General features: G+C 40.8%; 1 protein-coding gene across 9 annotated transcripts in view; it reads left to right on the top strand.

The window, feature by feature from the left end:
- The window catches only part of Reps2 (RALBP1 associated Eps domain containing 2), a 237,094-nt gene that overhangs the window by 78,014 nt on the left and 137,495 nt on the right, over positions 1-21,585 (top strand). For 5 of the 9 annotated variants that reach the window (XM_036174455.1, XM_036174450.1, XM_036174457.1 and 2 more), the window contains exons 2-4: positions 7,004-7,127; positions 16,288-16,436; positions 18,495-18,621. In XM_036174455.1, the coding sequence (XP_036030348.1) occupies positions 7,004-7,127; positions 16,288-16,436; positions 18,495-18,621 (400 nt within the window). The remainder of the gene's footprint in view (positions 1-7,003; positions 7,128-16,287; positions 16,437-18,494; positions 18,622-21,585) is intronic. The other 4 variants (XM_036174451.1, XM_036174456.1, XM_036174458.1 and 1 more) reach the window with 1 other exon arrangement.

Consider the following 21,585-nt stretch of genomic DNA (forward strand, 5'->3'; position numbering starts at 1 on the left):
TGTGCTCTTGTTTCTGGAGGCAGTCAGCAGGTGTGTGAGCTTCAACTTCTAGAGATGGCTTCTCTCTAAACTATGTGTATTCACACCCTGCAAGGGAATGATACCCACTGCACGGGAATATCACCTGCTCAACACTATGTTTTTTTTCTTTTTCTCAGTTCATCCTGAGGTAAACTGAGGATCCTGAGTACTTCCTCATTCCTTGTTAATTGGTGATCTTTTACAGAAAACAACAGAATCACTCTAGGGCGAGCCAAAAGGGGTTGAGGGTTTAAGATAAGTCACAGGATCATTTAGAGACCCACCTACAGGGTGGGTGGGTTCTGACTCATTGGAAGCAAAGCTGGGAGCCACATATACTACTCATGCCAAGTAGAAACCATATGTACTGATGCCTTGATGACCTGCATACCCCAGGTATCTGACTGATGATAACTGTTTCTTTCTCCACTCTTCTACCAGAAAGGCAAAGTAGAAGCTCTAAGCAGAGTCCCTTTCCTTCCATGTCTCTCTTCAAAGCAGGCTATTGTGGAAATGTGTCACTAATGGAGCCTAGGTGGTCTGTTTATTATCTCAGCTACATGGGAACCAGAACATTTGATTTTCAACTTTTGAGCTGGGAAGTGGAACTTGTAATTTGTGAATTTCCCTCAAACTGTGTGTGGGGTGTGCATGTACCTGTGTGCATGTGGAGTCCAGAGGTTAATGTCTGTGTGTCTTCTCGTTGGGATGTCTTCCTTGATCACTGTCTATTTATTTACTGAGTCCAGATCTCCCCTGAATTTGAAGTTCGCCATTTGGCTAGTCTAGCTAACTATATTGGCTTGAGAACCCTCTGTCTCTGCTGTCTGAGCACTGGAATTACAGGCAGGTCATTTACATGGGTCCTATCTCCCTACCTATTGAATAGGTTTCATTCACATTTGAAGTAGGACATGCACTTGTTCCAGTTGGTTTCTGTGGAAGTTAATAGCATATAGAAATCTACTTAAAAACTTATGAAAATGTAAAGCAAATATATAATGAATGAATGAATGAATGAATGAATGAATGAGTGGATAAAATTGGGGTCTGAAGAAGAGGGTAAATGCATGTATTTTCTATGAATGGAAGTGTTCACAATTTGAGTGGCATTCACCTAGTGTAACTGATTAATTCAAGAAAATCCTCTCTCTATATGGCTATTGAGAGTACATGAAAGGATGTAAAATATAGCTGATTGAGGCACTGTGTTGTTATGTATGGGCTTGATATTCCTTTCTGTAAAGGACCAGATGGTAAGTATTTTGGCATTTTTGGACTAAGTGGCAAAATAAGGCTATTATACAGGTGCTTGTATAACAAGAGAGAAATCAAACTTCCAAAAAGTGTCTATTGATAAATTTTAAAATATGAAAGGTTTTTTTTTTAGTTTTGTGACAGGATCTCATATAGCACAGACTAGCCTTGAATTCACTGTGTATACCAAGATGACTTTGAGCTTTCAATTCTTTGCCTTTGCCTCCATCTCATGAATGCTAGGATTATAGGCATATGCTAACACACACAGAGGTTTGTTTATTTGTTTATTTTTTTCAAGACAGGATTTCTCTGTGCAACAGCCCTAGCTGTCCTGAAACTCACTCTGTAGACCAGGCTGGCCTCAAACTCACAGAAATCTGCTTGCCCTGCCTCCTGAGTGCTGGGATTAAAAGCATGGACTACCATGCCTGGCTACCATACACAGTTTTATGTGGTACTGGGTATCTAATCCAGGACTTTTTCATGCAGACTGCCAACTCTACCCATAAAGCTGCATCCTCAGCCAAAACTACTTCAGAAAAATAATTTGCATCTACTTCTAAGAAGAATAGAATTAATGTTTCAGGGATAACATTTTCCTTACAATTTTCTAAGTTAGTATTTTCTTTCATCAAATGGATTGCAAAATGTTCATCTGTAAAGACCATTTTCAGCTTCTGGGCCATAGACAACCAGGCAGTGGCTAGTGTTGACCTGTGGGCAGTAGTTTTCCAGCCTCTGATATAATGGACAGAAGATGAACTTTGAGCCTTATCACATGCAGTTTGATACTGTCTTTGATTTTGGAACCTGGAATATATTAATTAACTTTTTTATTAATTGATTTATTGACCACAACCTCCCTTCCCTCCTCTCCTCCCATTCCCTTTTCCTCTCCCACCCGAATCCACCCCTCCTCTGTGTTCATTCAGAAAGGGGCAGGCCTCCAGTGGGCATCAGCAAAGCATGGCAAACCAAGCTGCCGTAAGACCAAGCACCTCTCCCTGTATTCAGGCTGGGCAAGGCAATCTAGCATAAGGAATAGGTTCCCAAGAGCCAGCCAAAGCACTGGGGACAGCTTCTGCTCCCATTTCCAGGAGTCCCACAAATAGACCAAGCTACACAACTGTCACATTTATGCAGAGGGCCTAGGTCAGTCCCATGCAGCTCCCTTGTTGTTGATCCACACTATGTGAGTTCCCATGAGCCAGACTAGCCATTTCTGTGAGTTTTCCTCTGATGTCCCCGACCCCCTGGCTCCTACAATCTCTCCTCTCTTTCCTCAGCAGGACTCCCTGAGCTTGGCCCAATGTTTGGCCATGGGTCTCTGAATGTACCTTTATTAGTCACAGGATGAAGATTCTCTGATGACAACCTGGGGTAGTCATGGGGGATAGCCAGTTTGAGCTGTGCTTCTACTGCTGCCATCTTACCAAAAGCAATGGAATCCCCAACGCAATTAACTTTTTGACCTGGGAGCTCTATTTGTGTATAACTAGGGAACATTCTAGTATAGTGTTACTTAGTGTACATTTTATTGCTGTGCATAAAGTATAGAAAAAGATCTGCTGTCTGGTATCACACCCAAGCCCTGCATGTCTGCTTTCTCTTTAGTGAGGTGGTTTGGCTTAGGTTTATACTACAGTATGACAGACATATTGAGCAATACAATAATAGGTGTTTATCTTTTCTTGAGTGGCTTGCTGAAATGACATTAGAAAGTTTAAATGAATGGAAAAGGGAAAGCCAGCATGTAGTTGACTTGCCTCTTCATTTGTTTCTTAAGGGGTTGGGGTACAGAGTATGAGTGTGTCTTTCAAATTCTCTTCCATATTGTTATTGTTGAGTGTGCCAATTGACATCAGCTGGGATATGCTGAACACAAGAAGGCAGGTCTGTAGAGTGGCAAGGCATCACCAAGTTACTCTGCATTCTGAATCTCAGGGCTAGGACGAATAATGGTGAACAGTTAGGTTTGAACCAGTATTCTCCTGGCTGAATAGGGGGGAATGGAAGAGTTTACAATCTCTTATATTCCTATAGGAACTTTTGGCTATATGGTGTGATAAGGCTAAAGCTAATTTAGAAGCTACTCATAAAAGTAATTACAACATGAGAAAGAACTCTACAGGCTGTGAAAACTAACTCAGTAGACGTTCATTGAACAGTAAAAGTGTAGATGAACCATCATGAAGTATGACTCCTAGTGAACAGTCATGAAAAAAACCATGCCATTGACTTGTGCTGGGCACTGAGGACATGGAGGATGAGATGAGATGGGATCCAATGGAAATAGTTGATAGTACCAGTTGTGCAGGTCCCCCCTTTGCTTCTTCCTTGCCAGGAAGTGAGATGCTCTGCCTGCCTGATAGAACTCTTGCCCTGACATACTTCCCAAATTGGATTGAAATCACTGAAGCTGAGTGAAAGAAGTCTTTCCCCCGCCACCCAAGTTGTCCATGTCAGGTATTTGTCACACCGATGACAAGTCTAGCATAGTGTCATGGAATTGCATGAGGTTTCGGAGATAGCATCAATCATTGGATAACGTGAAGAACAAGCCTGTCAGGCAAAGAAACAAGGGCACACATCTGGCTTCTGTGTAGAGGACTCCGGAATGGGTATTGAGAAAGAGCCTGGTGTCTGCTATGCCTAGAGTCTTAGTTAGCTTCTGGGTGGGGATTGTTGGAAGGGTGGATCAGCTAGAAGGGCCTCAAAAGCCATCCTCAGGACTGAGTTTTACTGGAAGGACATGAGGAACCTGGGAAGCACTTTGGAACTGAAAAGGGGCCTGGTTGTAATAAGAGACTGTGGGAGCGAGGCTGAGGCACAGTCTAGAGCAGGACTTGAACCTGGTAAGGGAGAGCAGAGTCTGAACTTACCAGCGGCACGAGAGAGCGGGGAGGAGGAGGGAGGGAGGAATTTCTTGGAGAATTCTTCTAGACCTTCCTACTAAGAGTTTAAATTGTTTAGACAATTCTGTGGAGGCTTTTAAAAATACTTGAAAGAGAAAAGTATATCCAAACCTTTGAACTAATTTAACAATTTATTACCTTTCAGCTAGGAGAGAAAGTATTATTTCAGGCAAACTGGAGCATGTATGACTGGTTACTTAGCACAGTCACTTAATCTTACAGAATTAGGTAGGAGGGAAGCTTTTTAGTGGCCTTCAACCTCCTTCTGGAACCCTGTCAGATTCTTCCCAAAAGGCCAGGGAATTTTTGTGACTTGTAGCCAACGTCCAGTTTAGTGCACATCTGTAAGTTGTAAGAAATTGATTTCATCCATTCCATTTTCCCATCTCCTGCTTCCCACCTGAAAAAACAAACCCTAGTCCATAGGTTCTCATTCTATACTGGAAGTCTGCAGAGTATGTAATTGAAGATGGAGCCAACAGAGCGGCGTGTTACACATTGGGAGTAAACTAACGAAGAGGAGTGAAAGAGGCAGCTGAGGAAATACCTCCTGCTAACTGAGGAGCTGGGTGCATCACTTTCTTCTTTAGATGTCATTACAATATTTCTACCCACACCTTAGAACTTTTCCATGGAGATTTTTTTGTGGGGGGTTCTTTTCGAGACAAGGTTTCTCTCTGTAATATTCCTGGCTGTCCCAAGACTTGCTTTAGAGACCAGGCTGGCCTCAAACTCACAGAGATCCCCCTGCCTCTGCCTATGAGTGTTGGGATTAAAGGCATGCACTACCACCTCCTGGCTTTCATGGAGAATTTAACCAGAAAATACTTTGAGCTTTAATGAATGAAAACAAAAACAAACAAACAAAAAACCCAACCAATCAACCAACAAATGAACAAAAACTAAAAATAGCCTGCCTTTTGGATTGAGAAATCTCAGGCTGATGGGCACTGCTCCATAGGTAAAATCCAAAGGTTTTGAATTATTTTCTCTTCCTTGAGTCTTAATTATTTCAGAAAGTTCTTGGCATATCGCTGAGAGGTTTGGTGCACAAAGACATATGACATAAGGGCTTACTGTGTTTATATGTGTCTATTCTTCTTTGGCTAAAATGCAGAGATTCTAGCACTATACATAAAAATATAGAAACAAATGTAAACAAGTTGGTTTTCTGATGTCAGATAGGGTGAGTCTTAAAGTACCATGATGAATGTTTTCCCAATAACTTCAGTTACCTGATGTAAAACACTTCCCAGTTTGAGGTAGTAGTTACAATAAAGGAATAATTCAAAGTCAATTTGGTAGTAAATTCACACTTTTTAAACAGTTTTTTAATGCATTTTATTTATTTGTTTCATGTGTGGATGCATATGCCTGTGTCATGGTGTGCAAGTGTGGTGACCAGAGAACAGCCTGTAGAGGTTACTTCTCTCATTTCTTCATGTAGGGCCTGGAGATAAGACTGTGGTGGTCAGGCTTTGCAGCAGGCATCCCTCTCTGCTGAAACCCTAAATTCACACTTTTTCAAACGTTATTGTTTACTTTATGAAGTATAGTTAATTTGTTCACTTGCCAAGGTCTATAATTTCTTTATATTAGGAATTATCCTATAAGACAACTATCTTCATACTGAAACAACACAGATGCTGTTGGCCATGTTCTCCATGTACAGCCTTATCTATAACTTAGGATGTGTGATTTACATATTCATAGTAGTGGACGTACTAGAAAACTCAGTTGCATTTTATTTTGAGTGTAAGTTTCATTCACTTGATTGAGAATTGGGTGTCTATTTTGTGTTAGAAGGGAAAAGAAAGTTGCCTCTGGTCTTGAGGAGAGTTTTTGTTAATGGGAAGCCGAGCAAACCAGAGAACTAAGGTAGAATGTGGTAAATGCTGCAATGGACAGTATAGAAATTTGAATTTGGAGAATGAACCACTCTGACCCTCACTCACTTCAACAATTATTAACTCTCGGTTATGCCTGATTTCCCCCACATGCTTGGTATCCTCTCCCTTTCTTTTCTGAAGCACATCCAAGATAATGTATCATGGGATAGGGATTTTTAGATATTTGAATAGACTGCTTTCAGAATGCACTGTGAAAATAAACTATTATTCCAAGATTTTAGGAAGGATCTGTAGAAGAGAAACAGTTGAGTTCAGTCTAGATGTGGAGGAATATGTTCTAATTACAGGTGACAGAATGGGACCAACAGTTACTGCAGTATTAAGTACTTATGCAGTGTGTTCTTGTTGTTTCTCTGAACAACTCTGTAGTGGGCACCTGAAGTATATTTACTAGAAAGTGACTTTGCCTGAGAACTTTAGGGCTTTGTGCATGCTGGGCAAGTGTGCTACCACTGAGTTCATCCCTAGCTCCTGACTAATCCACATTCAAGTTTGGTAAACCAGGATAATGCATAAATAGTGTAATGACTAATCTGTTCTCTTTTCACGCCAATGACTTTCTAGACTTTGTACATTAGAATCTACCCCCCAAAAAGTCATCCTTTCTTTTATAAGAAGAGTAACAGCCATCGTTTGTCATCTTTATTTTTGTCTTTAAAGGAGGAAGAATAATCAGTTCTGGAACATTGTGAGTAGGTAGAAATTAATGATTTGAATAAAAATCCTCTCTTTAAATCAGAGGAAGGGGGAACACTCAACCATTGCATACATGTAGGTTCCCAAGGGAATTTTTGGTTAGTTATCCTGTGAAATCCTCAAGGTTTCATTACGTAGCTTTGTCTCATTTTTTTTCTGTTATGGATTGGGTTTTCAGTATCATTTTCTTGTCTCTTTCAGATCACAGAACTGTGTGGTGCAAAGCGGGTTGGTTATTTTGGTCCAACACAGTTTTACGTTGCCCTGAAATTGATTGCTGCAGCACAGTCCGGCCTCCCTGTTCGGACAGAGAGCATTAAATGTGGTGAGTAGCTCACATTTATATGTTTTATTGTCTGTAACAGGTTTCTTTTTCATGTGAACTCTTTCGGGTGTGTCTAAGGCCTTTTCTGTAAGCTTTTGTGGAATATCTCCTAGCTTTCTCTACCTTCGTGGTCAGGAAAATAAGGGGGCAGGAGGGGCAGGACAAGGGAACCCATGGCTGATGCGTAAAATTAAAACTCAAATATAATAAATTTAAAAAAGGAAAAAAAAAACCAAATGGAACTGTTTAAACAGAAAAGTTCAGCTTTTCTAACTAGGCTTGAGATTTTGTTTTTAAAAAATTATAAAGAAAATGGAAAAAAAAAGAAAACTCATCAGGTAGCTTTGGTTTCTTTTTTTTCTTTTTCAAATGGGGAGAAATTCCTAGAGTGAACTAGGATTAGTTCCCTTTAACTGGTGGTTGAGATAGCTTTTGTTCTTTAGTGAGATGAGACTGGGGCAGGAATTCTCTAGCCTGTGGCAAAATAATACCATTCAGTTTCATTTTCCACTGAAGTAGCAGGAATGTCATTTAAGTCTCCTTTAGGGATTAGGATGGCTCAATGAAAGAGTCCCATGGGACTGGTTGTCCCTTCTCTCCCATTCCTGCTCATCTTTTAATTCCCTGTTCCTGAATGAACTGTTCTGATCACTTGGGGCTTACCAAGATTCTGCCAGAATGAATGGATCTTTTCAAGAGTTCTGCCCTGTTTTTTTTTTTGTTTTTTTTTTTTTGTCCTTTCTCATGTTGGGATGGAACCCAGGGCATCCTGTGCATATTAGACAAGGCTTCTACCACTGAGCTGTATCATTAGCCTTCCTGGATGGAGTTCTGAAGATTCAGGTGGTGGCACATGGGGAAGGCATCTTTTTTTTTTTTAAAGATTTATTTATTTATTTATTATGTATACAGTGTTCTGCCTACATGTCTGCATGTATCCCTGCAGGCCAGAAGAGGGCACCAGATCTCATTTCAGATGGTTGTGAGCCACCATGTAGTTGCTGGGAATTGAACTCATCTTCATCAGTTGTCATTCTAAACTAAATCAATCAGAATCCAGATTCTCTGGAAACTCCTGAGGAAATTTTGCAGAAGTCCTTCTGGGTTGCTTATCACCCATCTCAGTTCCCTTGAGAATCACCTGGAGGACGTTAAACACAAAGTGAAAATATGGGAACTTTGTATTTAATTAGCTTGGTGTCCATCCAGAGCAGTAGGATTTTTGAGAGCTTTGTGTGATTCTTACATGAAGCCAAGGTGATAACTTCTCATGGAAGTCATGTGAAATATTTCCAAGAACTTTGCTTACAATACAAATATATGTTTCACTATATTGGCACATAGGGCACAACATTTAAGGGAACACTTAATATCAGTATTGTTTAAGTGCTAAATATGCATTTACATGACCCTACCAGATAATGCCTCCCTAATGTTGGTACTAAGCTTTTTGGTATCCTCCCCCTGGTTGCAACTAGAGGTAAATGAGTAGCTGAACAGTTTAAGGGGTGGCAGAACATAACAGAGAGAATTCCTGCTGTCTTTCCTTCTGAACTTGAGCACCCAGGGAGAGTTAGACAGGATGCAGGGTTGGGTTCTTAACCTTTGTGTGAATGCCATGAACACTTTGGCAAATTGAATCCTTCTTGGGCTTATTTATTTTTCTTTTAGGGTCCTCGAAATCAAACCCAGGGCCTTGGGCATATTAAGCATATGCTTTTCTACTGAGCTCTACCTGAGCCCAGAACAATGTTTCAAATGTGTACAAAGGCATAGGATTATAAAGGAAACCAATTATATTAGCATATTCATAACCGTATACATACTTCTTTATTAAATGCATTAAATAAAAGATCCCACAGTGGTTGAAACAGCTGCCATACCTGTAGAGCAGTAATGAGCATGTATAATAAATACACCAAGCTGTTTACAAGTATAATGACATAAACAGCTGGAAAGTTGCAAGTACTAGAATGATGCCATCAGGGCTGGCTGCCTCCATACTTAATGGAAAGAAAGCCTTTAACTTCAGTTAGGGGAAGGAAACACAGTTGTGGGCAACAGACCTCTTGATTTCTTTTCTACAGGCCCCTTGAGATTTCTGCGCTCCAATAGTACAATGGTGTGGTTCCTGCTGTCTTCAGGATAGTTTCTCCAAAATGGCTCATGTTCTGTTGGTAGTCTGGCACTATTGGCAATGGATGGAGAGAGAACTAGGAGGAAAGAGGAGTTATTTATAGCATTAATGTGTTTAATTCTAAATGTTTCTCCCCTATTGTTAGGTGTCCTTTTAGAAAACTTATAATGAATTATGGTTTTGAGTAAAATTCTTTATTGTTGTATTTTGAGGCTGGTTCTCACATTGTATCCCAAACCGGCCTTGAACTCATGGCTAGCCAACTGTTTCAGACTCCCAAATGACACCAGACTTAAAATTCTTGGCAAAGTAAAAATTTGGCAACTTTATGTTGATCCGTGGTGAAATGGTATTTTTACTGTTCTGTGAAATCACAAGATGTGTGAGCCATGTTATAATTTCCAGCCTACCACTGCACAGGTCCTTAGGCAAACCATTTTACTCCCTGGTTCCTTGCTGGAAAATGACCATTCTCAACCCAGGGACTTTGTACCTTCAGGAGATATTAGCCAGTGTATGCCAACATTTTTGGTTGTCATAACTGTAGAGGGGGTGCTATAGGCATCTAGTGGGTAGAGAGCAGAGATGGTATTAAATGTCCTACACTGTATGGAACGGGGCCCTTCCCCCACAACAAAAAACTGTCCAGTCAACTATGCGATGAAGTGCTGACACTGAGAGAGCTGTGCTGCCTGTAGAATGAAAATCAAGCTAACCCTGCTGCCTCCCTAGATCCTGAGCATTTCAGTGCCTTTCCCCTCCTCAAACAAGAATTATCTTATCCAAGAAAAATAGAAGCAGAGATTCTCTGGTCAGACTGAAAGGGTTGGGGAGGCGTGGTCTCTGTGCCCTGCTTATTTGGCAAACCTTTATCTGTGGTGATATATTGTGTCCCCCAATATATTGTGCACCCTAATAAAATTATCTGGGGTCAGAGAACAGAACAGCCACTAGACAGACATAGTGACCAGAAAATGGTGGCACACACACCTTTAATCCTAGTATTCTGGAGGCAGAGATCCATCTGGATCTCTATGAGTTTAAAACCACACTGGAAACAGCCAGGCGTGGTGACTCACGCCTTTGATCCCAGGAAGTGATGGCAGAAAGCAGAAAGGTATTTAAAGCATGAAGATGAGGAACTAGAGCTGGTTAAGCTTTTAGGCTTTTGAGCAGCAGTTCAGCTGAGATTCATTCGGATGAGGACACAGAGGCTTCCAGTCTGAGGAAACAGGATCAGCTGAGAAGCTGGCAAGGTGAGGTTAGCTGTGGCTTGTTCTGCTTCTCTGACCTTCCAGCTTTCACCCCAATACCTGGATTCAGGTTTGATTTTATTAATAAGGCCTTCTAAAAATTCATGCTACATTTATCTTTGAAAACTAGAAGATAAATCTTCTGAGTGGGACAAGCAGCTTGGTGCCTGGTAGAAAAGACAACTCCTTAGGGTGGGTGGGATAGGATGGCCACGGGTAGAGTAAGGATCCCAGGAGGTACAGATATGGCCAAGTGAGCCTAGTGTGTGTGTGTAATTCCTTCCGGGGGCAGAGATGGACATTTGAATACTGAATGTTATGTTGGGATTTCCCATTAAGACTTTCTACCTAATATTCATCTCATTTCTTTTCCTTTTTAAAATTCAGTGGCCCTGCTGGGCGGTGGTGGCACATACCTTTAATCCCAGCACTCGGGAGGCAGAGCCAGGTGGATTTCTGTGAGTTTGAGGCCAGCCTGGTCTACAGAGCGAGCTCCAGGACAGGCACCAAAAAACTACATGCAGAAACCCTGTCTCAATAAACAAAACAAAACAAAACAAAAATTCAGTGGCCCTTTTAGCAGCTTCCTTCATACCTTCTCCCCTTCTCAGCCTTCCTGTGGGGAGCTAGAGCTGCTTTGGATGAATTCCCCTATGCATAGTGATGCCCCACTGTATGGCTGACCAGTTCTGTTTTCTAGGCATTCCACCTCTCCCCACATACTTGTGGTCCTCAGCTCTGTGTTACTTCCTCATCCCCAAGGTTGTCTTCAACCTTATGAGCAGTGCTCTTCTCATTCATTCATTCATTCATTTATGCTTGTTATAGGATTCTTTAACAGAATCTTTGATCTTTTTAAAAAATAAAATTACATTTAATCGTGTGTGTGTGTGTGTGTGTGTGTGTGTGTGTGTGTGTGTGTGTGTGTATGCACGCGCACGTGCATGCAGGTGCTTGTGCATACATGCCACAGTATTTGTATAGAGGTCAGAGAACAACTTTTGGGAGTTGGTTCTTTCCTTCTACCACATGGATCCCATGGGTCAAACTCAGGTTGTCACAGGGTTGATGACAAGCATCTTTATACACTGAGCCATCTTGCTGGCCCATCTTTGATTCTTTTATCTAGCAAAAGCTCCTGATCTTACCAGGAGACTACACATTGACAGTGGGGAAAAGGAGGAAGGGGAATGGAAAAGAACATGAAAGAAAATTTGGTATTTTAATTTATATATTGCTTTTCCCTCCCCACCCTATCTCTGATATACACACACATACATGCAAGTCAATACTCTAAAAATGATCTGTATAAAGTATACCTACATACAAAATATCATTTGATTATTTAAGGAAGAATCACTTGCTGCCATTTAACATTATAGCAGTTCTTAGTAAGATACAGATTTCTGAACACAGTGACCCATATTTCCTTGTGACTTATCTATTCCAGTATGGTGTCCAATAGCTATGTGTGTCTCCTGAACACTTAAAATATGATAAGCATTGAGGTATGCATTGAGAGTAAAATATACATGTGAGTTCCAAGAGTTTTCACTAAAAACAAGTGTAAACTATTTCATTCATATATGTTTATATTTTGGCTGTGTTTGGAATCAAACCTAGGGATTTGAGCATGCTAGGCAGAATGCTTATGCCCCTGCTGTGTTACCTCAACATCCTTCATAATTTTATGTCATATGTTGAAATGATATGGGGTTAAAATAGTTAAAACTAATTTGACTTTTTTTTTTCAAGACAAGGTTTCTCTCTCGCCCTGGCTGTCCTAGAAGTTGGTCTATAGATCTGTAGATAGGCTGGCCTCAAAGTCACAGAGATTTGCCTACTTTTGCCTCCCAAGTTCTAGGATTAAAGGCGTGTACCACCAATGCCCAGATTAATTTGACCTCTTAAAATTTCAACTAAATTAAAAATTCTTGTTATAAAATTCATGTAACACACAAGTTCCCATCTTAACCATTTTATGTGTGAAGTTCAGTAGTGTTAGGTCTATTCATTTTGGTATAGATGCATTTTCTAGTAATTTGAACTTCACCTTGTAAAATTGAAAGTCTGATTAAACAACTACCATTTTCCCTCATTCCTTATCTCTGGCAATCCCTCTTTATCTTTCTACTTGTATGCATTTTACTACTCTTGATGTAAGTGGAATCATATGAAATTTGTTTTCTGTGACCAACTTATTTCACTTTAATGTTTTTCTTTTTTGTGCTCTCTCTTCCTGTGTATGTGTGTTGCATGTATGAAGTGTCTGTGTGTACACACTTATACATGTGTAAGTGGAGGTCCATGCCATCTGTCATTCTTTATCGCTGTCCACTTTATTGATCTGAGACAGGGTCTCTCATTGAACTGGAGAATGCTTGCTCTTTCAGCTTGATAGGCAGGCCAGCAATTTATTAGGATACTTCTGTCTGTCTCCTTCCATAGTGCTGGAGTTACAGGCACACAAAGCCATGCCCAGGATTTTACATAGGTTCTGGGGATTAGAAATGATTCTAGCGAAGTGCCCCTAACCAAGGTTTGGGGAATGTGTGAAGTGACTGGATACTTATGGGTATCTGGGAGTCCTGGTACAGCTGTTAACATTTGTAATGTTACACTCGTATTCTGTTGTTCTCTGGACCAAATGCCAGCAAAGCACTGGCCAGGGAGATTAGAAATACCAAGAATCTCTTGACTTTTTTTTTTCCTGAAGAAATCCTTGAAGTAGAGTTATGTTTTTATGGTTGGACCAAGGTAGAAAGTATTTTGTATATTCTTGTCCTATGTTTTAGACCCATTTTGCAGACTGAGTTGAAAGACAGAGCTTTAGCCCTGGAGTTCTTTACATTTTTGCTCAGGTCCTCATTGATTGCAGAGAAAGTGCCCTTAACCCATTGAGCAATGTCCCCAGTTTATCACTTAAAAAAATTCTAGGGGGCTGGAGAGATGACTCAGCAGTTAAGAACATTTTCTGCTCTTAATTTGTTTCCCATGTGTTAATTTAATTAAGTTTTGGAGACAAGCTTCTAAGCAGCTACTACAAAAGGACCTTCTGATTGTTAGGGAAGGGCAGCTGGGGGATGGGTAGGCCAGCCTTCCCCCCACCCCACAAGCTGGAGAAGATTAGGGTAGGGGGTGGGGTATGCCAGTCTCATCCTGTAATAGATAGGGGCTGAGGTGTGCAGGGAGGACCTGAAGGCCATCATCTGCTTTGATATGTTAAATAGGCACCTCAGCCATTTGTCATGGGTTTGAGACCTAACAGAAATCACTGTGTCCTAGGGTTTCTGTTGCTTCGACAAAACAATGACCAGAAAACAAGTTGGGGGAGGAAAGGGTTTATTTATTTTACACTTCCACATCATAGTTCATCATCAAAGGAAGTCAGGACAGGAACTCAAGCAGGGCAGGAACCTGGAGGCAGGAGCTGATGACAGAGGCCATAGAATGGAGCAGCTTGCTCCTCATGGCTTGCTCTGCTAACCTTTTTTTTTTTTTTTTTTTTTTTCGAGACAGGGTTTCTCTGTGTAGCTTTGTGCCTTTCCTGGAACTCACTTTGTAGACCAGGCTGGCCTGGAACTCACAGAGATCTGCCTGCCTCTGCCTCCTGAGTGCTGGGATTAAAGGCGTGCACCACCACTGCCAGGCCTCTGCTAACCTTCTTATGTTCTATAAGACCAGCCCAGGATGGTCACTAAGAAAATGCTGTAAAGCTGGATCTCATGGAGGCATTTTCTCAGCTGAGGCTCCCTCCTCTCTGAAGACTCTAGCTTGTGTCAAGTTGATATAAAACCAGCCAGTATACCTGGCATACATCACTGTATAGTAGGTGCTTCATTTATTTTATTTTCTAATAAAATTTCACCATCGAATTCTGTGTACAGATAACAAAAGAAAATTATCGAGGTCAAAGACTTAAAGAGTTTTACTTTTTTAATAGCTTGTAGCAGCTTCAGGGAGATGATACTGTCATGATAAGAGATAGTTACAATTCTAAGTGCGAGTTGTTTAAAAATCATAGGACTGAAGAAAGCACAGGAAGAATTCAGCTGTATTTTGTCTTTCACTGTTTGGTGTCCATCTGGAGGCAAATGCTTGTTTCCTAGGCAGATGATTCTGGAGACTGTGTGGACTGACAGGATCCTTACTGGTATCTGGGAGTCCGGGTACAGCTGTTAACATTCCTAATGCTACACTTGTATTCCATTGTTCTCTGGACCAAATGCCAGCAAAGCACTGGCTGGGGAGATTAGAAACTGATTTTTTTTTCTTGAAGAAGTACTTGAAGTAGACTAATAGTCACATGGTCAGGCCAGAGTAGGAAAATTATTTTGTATGCTCTTGTTCTGTATTTCTAGATCTATTTGTCAGACCCCATTGAAAGAGCTATTTCTGTGAACAGCGCCACAGGAATGGCTTCTGTGTGACTCACTAAGACTCTGGAGTTTCTTTTACCTTTTTCCTTTTGAAATCCATTTCCGCCTTCAGTGCTGGAGAGCTGCCCATGGCTGGGAAACATTAAAACATTAAAAATGGTGGCCGTCTTTCTTTAGAGAGGAATCTCGATTTAAGTTTTCAGATTGATTTATCTCTTTATGACTCTTGAGCCCTTAGCTGATTGACCCCACAGGGATTTGTCATAATTGCACCTTCTTTGAATCAAATGTGCACATAGCAACTAAAAATAAACATGTGGATATTAGAGAACCAGGAGCCTTCTTTGCCCCAGGAGTAGCATACTTGCTGTTGCTAAGATGTTTCCTGGCTTTAGCACAGCATCCATCATTGGAAGCACAGCTGTGTTTTTGGAGTGGAGGGATGACAGAAGTGCAAAGACACACTGGGAATTATCCTGAACAATGGCTCCAGATGCAAATCATTATGCCTAATGCACAATATTATCCTTATTTGTGTGGATCTTTGTGTCATGTGCTTATGTGTGACTTGCTGTGCTGAGAATCAGAAGCATGCCAAAGCACCATTTCCAGAATAGTTCTGTCAGAATTTGAAAGATAAGGAAGTATGCCAGACAGCTCTTTGTCGCACCGTGAGTGGCCAATGGTTTTGTCTTTAGAATCTGTGTAAATGGTAGAGCAATTGATCTGACTTCATAACACTTTCCTCATTATGTTATCAACAGGCAACCAGAGATTGAGTGGGAAAACTCTTAAAAGAATTATATTGAGTGGGAAACTATTCAACCCAGGAAGTTGCCCCAGGAAGGGGGTGGACATCAATGTAGGGTGCTCTTGAGAACTAGCTTGCCCAGAGATTAGTTGTGTGGTCCTGGGGGACATTGTGTAGTTTCCTCACACCAGTTTCCACAGCTGTAAAGGGAGATGCTAATGCTAGTTTATCTTACAGAATGGCCGAGAAGATAGATGGGTTGGTATTTGCAGGCCCCTAACCCTGCATCTGCTGTATTTAAACATTTGTAAGCTTTGCTGGTATCATTGCCTCTTGTTTTGATAAAATTCACATCCTTTTTCTGCAGGATCAAGTGGGAGATAGTCCCAAACCTGAATTTGTTCTGTGATGATTGTTCAGTTTGGAAAATGTTAAGCTGGAATACCTTGGTTAAACATTACATTTTTTTTTTCTCATGACATTATTATAGGAGTCTACATTGTGCCTGAACTAAAATTTAAACTATATTTAGTGCTCTGAAAATTTCCCTCAAGAACTAATTTCTTTTTGGCCATTGAGCTCTCCTTTTTGCAGTTTTAAGATATAACCTCACTTAAGCCTTTCTGCCTTGCCTCTAAAGAACTGCCTCTGCCTCGCTTTGTGATGGCAAAGAGTGATGGTGAGATACGGTTTGGGAACCCAGCTGAGCTGCACGGAAAGAAGGTTCAGATTCCATACTTACCCACCGAGAAAAATTCCCTCAAAAGAATGGACGACGAGGATAAACAGGTGAGAGTGTGATTGGGCATGTTCAGTCATTTCTCACCGTGAAGCCTCATGGAGTACAGCCTCTGGTCTGTTGCCAAACTCCCAGCAAATCTTGCCATCTGGAGCACAATTACAAATTTGGAAGTGAGCCAGGAAAGTTTTCTTGTAGCAAGAAGAAGCTGACACATAGGAATTACTGCTAGCCACCCACTGGCCCTTTAGAATCTGCCTTCGAATAGAATTGTGCCTCAAACAATGCTGTTGATTTAATACACTTATTTGATTTCTCTAGGTCAGTGGTTTTCTAAATAGGTTCGTTGGCATGTAACTTCTAAAACAACATGGAAAACAAACAACAAAGCTAAAACCAAAGAGAAGAAACATAACTTCTAGAAGTTAGCAAGTGCTCCCTTCCAAAAAGAATCCCCAAACAATGTGTTTGGAAAGTATGTCATCATGTCCCATTCAGAGGGGAAAGACTAAGTCATCAGCCTTGGAAATTAAGAGTGCACATTGACAGGCAGGTTCTATTGTAAAGAGACCTGGAGATCTGTTCACCAGACTCTTTTTACCAGGGAATCCTTTCTTGGGAAACATGTGGAATGGCATCTCAGTAAATGCTATTACCCACTTAGCAGGCTTGGAACCAGAATATGGAGGGTGGACTTTTAAAATCAGGCCACTGATTGCAGTCATGAGGTGGTGATTAATAAAGACAAAAGGATGCCATTAGAGTGGGCCTTTTAGGAAGAGACAGTTTTCATATTAGGAAATCCCAAGGACATCATGGTATAACTCATGCTTCTGATAATGAGCCTTGCAGAGAAGTTGGATTATATTCAGTACTGTCTTCTGTAAGGTAAAGGAACATGCTATATTTTAGGAAGAATCGAACAAGATGTTTTGAAAATGTAGTAAATATTAAAGGGTTATACTAGAAAATAACTTACATGGTTTGCTTTGATGGTCTTGGATATTCAAGATTGCAGGTTTATTTTTATTTTTATTTTTTGACACAGGGTTTCTCTATAAAGCTCAGGCTGGCATCAGACTTACATCATTTTCCTGCCTTCTGAATGCTGGGATTATAGGATTATAGCTTCATTATGCCTGGCCTGAGTTGTATGTTTATAGTTAAAAGAGGCATAGCTCATTTTGTTAACTCCATGTAATGTTGCTTTAGTCATTTAAGTGGTGTGTTAGAGAGACATAGGAATTTGTACTAAGTATACTTTGGTATGTGTTTACACAAGCATTTAGAGAGGACTGAGGATTCACTGTCCCACAGTGGCAGATATCCTGGAAGTTTCCAAGTCTAGTCTCTTATCTCAGATTGCATATTTATTTTTAAATTAAAGAAGCCAAAATAGTCTCTGTGTTAGAAAAAGCACCATTTCTCTGTTTTTTTTGGGTCCCCTAGGCTTACAGTCTCTTGGTAGTGAAAAAAGGACAAAAGGCAGTAGCAGGCTCAGGCTGTTATTTGGCCTAGAGTCCTGTATCAGGTTCATAGTTTTACCTATGAAGACTTCATCTTAGTATTTCGTAGTATACTAACTAGATGGGATGGCTATGTTCTGAAGTCTTTGCATATGAAACAACTTCCCCAACATTTAATTTTATATAGTAAGTTCGAAGAATACCCACTATTAAACATTGAAAATATACATTTTATTGCATATTCTGTATTTATACTTTGTGAATATAAATTCAATAAATAGGAGTCTTAAAAAGGAAGACTCATTAATTCATTAATTGAATCAAGACAGAATCTGTCCACATTTGAGGGCTATAAATATTCTCTTATGTGATCAGTGCCTTTCATTTCTCAAAGGAAAATATTATTGGACTAACTGAAAGCATTTTAGGCTGGTATTAGTAATTTAGGTAGCACAGAGCTAGTGATTTTGAATCCTCAATACTACCTTTTTGCTATGCTGCATTTTTGAGGAAACCTTTCTACCCTGTTGTTAAATCAGCCAGGTCACCAGCCATAGAGTCACATTTTGCTTCTTAAACTGCAGCTCAGAATGCCAGGTTTCTCCAGTGGTTGCCTCTGAACTCTGCTCTGGTTCTTTGAAGCAGGAAACACAGTCTCCCACGATGTCACCCCTTGCCTCCCCTCCTTCTTCCCCGCCTCATTACCAGAGGGTGTCCTTGAGCCATGGCTACAGCAAACTGCGGAGTGGCACAGAACAGATGCATTCAGGTAAGAGGCGACCAGGGGCCAGCTGTCACAGGCAATGTCTCAGAGTCTCCTTAATCTACCAGGCGCAGTGCCACCAGCTGCTTAATTTCCTGATTTAATTACTCTTGTCTTTAGAAACATGGCTCAATTTCTTTTTATATTCTCAATCAAAGTTTTTTTTTTTAAATGAAATTAGGCATATCTCAGCAATGCTTTATTTCTTAGCCTGGAAATTGGTTGGTCTTTAGACTTGTAAACAACTATTTAGATGATTTAATATTTCATTAAAGGAGTATAGCATGCTAAGGGTTTGCATTTTTTGAGAATTGTTATTCCCTTCTGCAAGAGCACTAAACATATTTACTCAATAATTGCTTTTATGAAAATTCTTTAAAATATAACTATGCAAAAGCAAGAGAGTTGATCCACTCTTTACAGGCCAGGGACAGAAATGAAAATATCAAGCTTTTATGTTTTCGGAGGAGGCTAAGGGCAATGCTAGGGTAGCGTTTTGCTGAGAATCATGCCACGTGCACAGTTCTGGGGCTGTCTGCTTGTTCATACTTATGCTCTTCTGATCATTTCAGGGGTAAAATATGAGAGTTGGTTCTCAGGATGGCTTGCAGAGTTGCCTGCCCAGACTGCAATGGTGAAGCTCCATAAATCCACTGCAGCATCTTGTCCTTCTGTGCTCCCCATTTCTAGTTTCAGATATGACCAGTCTAATGGATTCTAGAGTGGAATGGCCTCTAGCCCCCTGCCCATTTTGTGGGATGTGGTGGAACCCAGTTTCTGCAGGATTTTGCTGCATTGAAAAAAAGATGGTGACTTCTAGAGGGTCACAGAAATACAAAGATATGCTAGGCTGAACTACAGAGGGCTGTCCTTCTGTGGAGAAGAAAAGAGCTTTGGGTTAGAACCAGAGGCTGGCTTTGGGAGGACCCTGCATGACCTTAGGGAAGCCATTGAGCTTCTCTGAACCATATTCTTTTTCCTTTAAAGCAATGATGAGGGTTTTAGAAGGATTTAGTGGGAATAGGAGTGTAAACTCATTTGGAAATTACGTTCTATGCAGTGCAAACTGGTGTTCCTAATGGAGAGTTAAAAAAAGATCATTCGGAAAATTGTCCGTCTCATTGCTGTCTGAAACTACACAGGGTTGAGAAGGCTTCACTCTCCTCTTGTAGTTTCCATTGTATAATTTGCCTTTTTTTTCATATTTGTGTTTTAATTTTACACATCAGCCATGGGTTCCCCTGTCCTCCCCACTCCCACCCCCCCCCCCACCTTCCCCCCAGCCCCTCCCCTCCATTCCCATCTCCTCCAGGGCCAAGACTTCCCTGGGGATTCATTTAAACCTGGTGGATTCAGTGCAGGCAGCTCCAGTCCCCTCCTTCCAGGCTGAGCAAAGTGTCCCTGTGTAAGCCCCAGGTTCCAAACAGCCAGCTCAGGCACTAAGGACAGATCCCGGTCCCACAGCCTGAGTGCCTCCCAAACAGTTCAAGCTATTCAATTGTCTCACTTATCCAGAGGGCCTGATCCAGCTGGGGGCTCCACAGCCTTTGGTTCATAATTCATGTGGGCTGGAGGGATAGCTCAGCCATTAAAGGCTAGGCTCACAACCAAAAATATAATTTGCTTTTTTAAAAGAAGGGGAATTGTTTCTTCTATTTCAAATCTAATTTGGGCTTGGAAATTAATGCTTAGTTCATAGGTAAATGTATTTGTGGTCTATTAAGTCAGCCTATAATTAAGTTCTACCTTTGATAGTCCTTGTTTGTGTCCTCTGTTTCTTGCCCCACCCTCTCATCCTATCCTAAGTGGGCTGCCATCCCTGCAGCACTGAAGAGACTGCCCATTTCCCTCTTTTCTGGACTCTGAGGAGTCGATGCCTAGGCTCTGTATACCCTCATTCCTTTTTATACTTGTTTTAAAGTGGCAAAAATCTATGTATGATGAAATGCACATATTTTAAGTAATTTCGAATTTTAACAAATGGATATACTCAATTAGCTATCACTGAGATAAAAAAAACATTCCCATTGTACTGCAGATGCCTCTTCCCAGCTACTTCGTGCCCTGAAATGTAGCACTGTAATGATTTTCATCATTGTTGATCAGTTTATTTCTTCTAGAACTTCATGCAAAAGGAAACATGCAGAATAATTCTACTTGTATCTGCTGTCTTCCCCTCAATACAACAGTCAAAATTCCTATCATTGTATTGGTAGTTCCTTTTATTTTATTATTCAGTAGGTTTCATTGCACAAATAATCGTGGATTAATGGTTCTTCTGTTGATGAACATTTGGCTAATGTGTAGTGTTTGGCTATTATGCATAAAGATACCATAAATATTTGTTCACGAATATTTTGTGACTTAGGTGTCATTTCTCTGACACTTAGGGTAGAATTTTTGGGCAGGTATGTAAAAACAGTCACAGTTCTACTTTGATACTGAACTTTAGGATTTTAAAAATTAATCTTCTCCTTGGAAAAAGATGATGTTTCTGCTTCCATATGAAACCTCTTGTAAGGAATTGAAGGGTTCTTTGGTTTGCCTTTGAGTTGTGTGTTTTGGGTTTTATTTGGCAAGGAAGAGAGTTAAGCGCTAAGTAATGTACCCTTTTTCTGAGTGTAGATTCAGTTGATGAGCAAGCTAGAAATCAAATTGATGCTAGCCTAATTATCAGCTGGTGCTTGTGTAGCTAAATTGGGCACACCCCTTAGATATATGGCTGATTTAGATACCCACTTATTCACTCACAGGCAGCCTTGGCCAGCCCAGCCTTTCCCCATAGTAGGAGAGGAAAATCTGCTTCTCCAAAGTAAGCTCCTGTGTAGCTGAGTTTCCATTGAAGCCTGGCTGGTGAAATACATCTGTCTCTCCATGTTAAGACTCCTGTAGGTGAGGGATTTGAGCTGAGGGTCACATGGTACCCTCCTCCCTGGAGGGTCTCCTCTGGGTGGTAGACACACCCCTCTC

This window comes from Onychomys torridus, chromosome X (assembly GCF_903995425.1).
Source record: "Onychomys torridus chromosome X, mOncTor1.1, whole genome shotgun sequence".
Taxonomy (NCBI): Eukaryota; Metazoa; Chordata; class Mammalia; order Rodentia; family Cricetidae; genus Onychomys; species Onychomys torridus.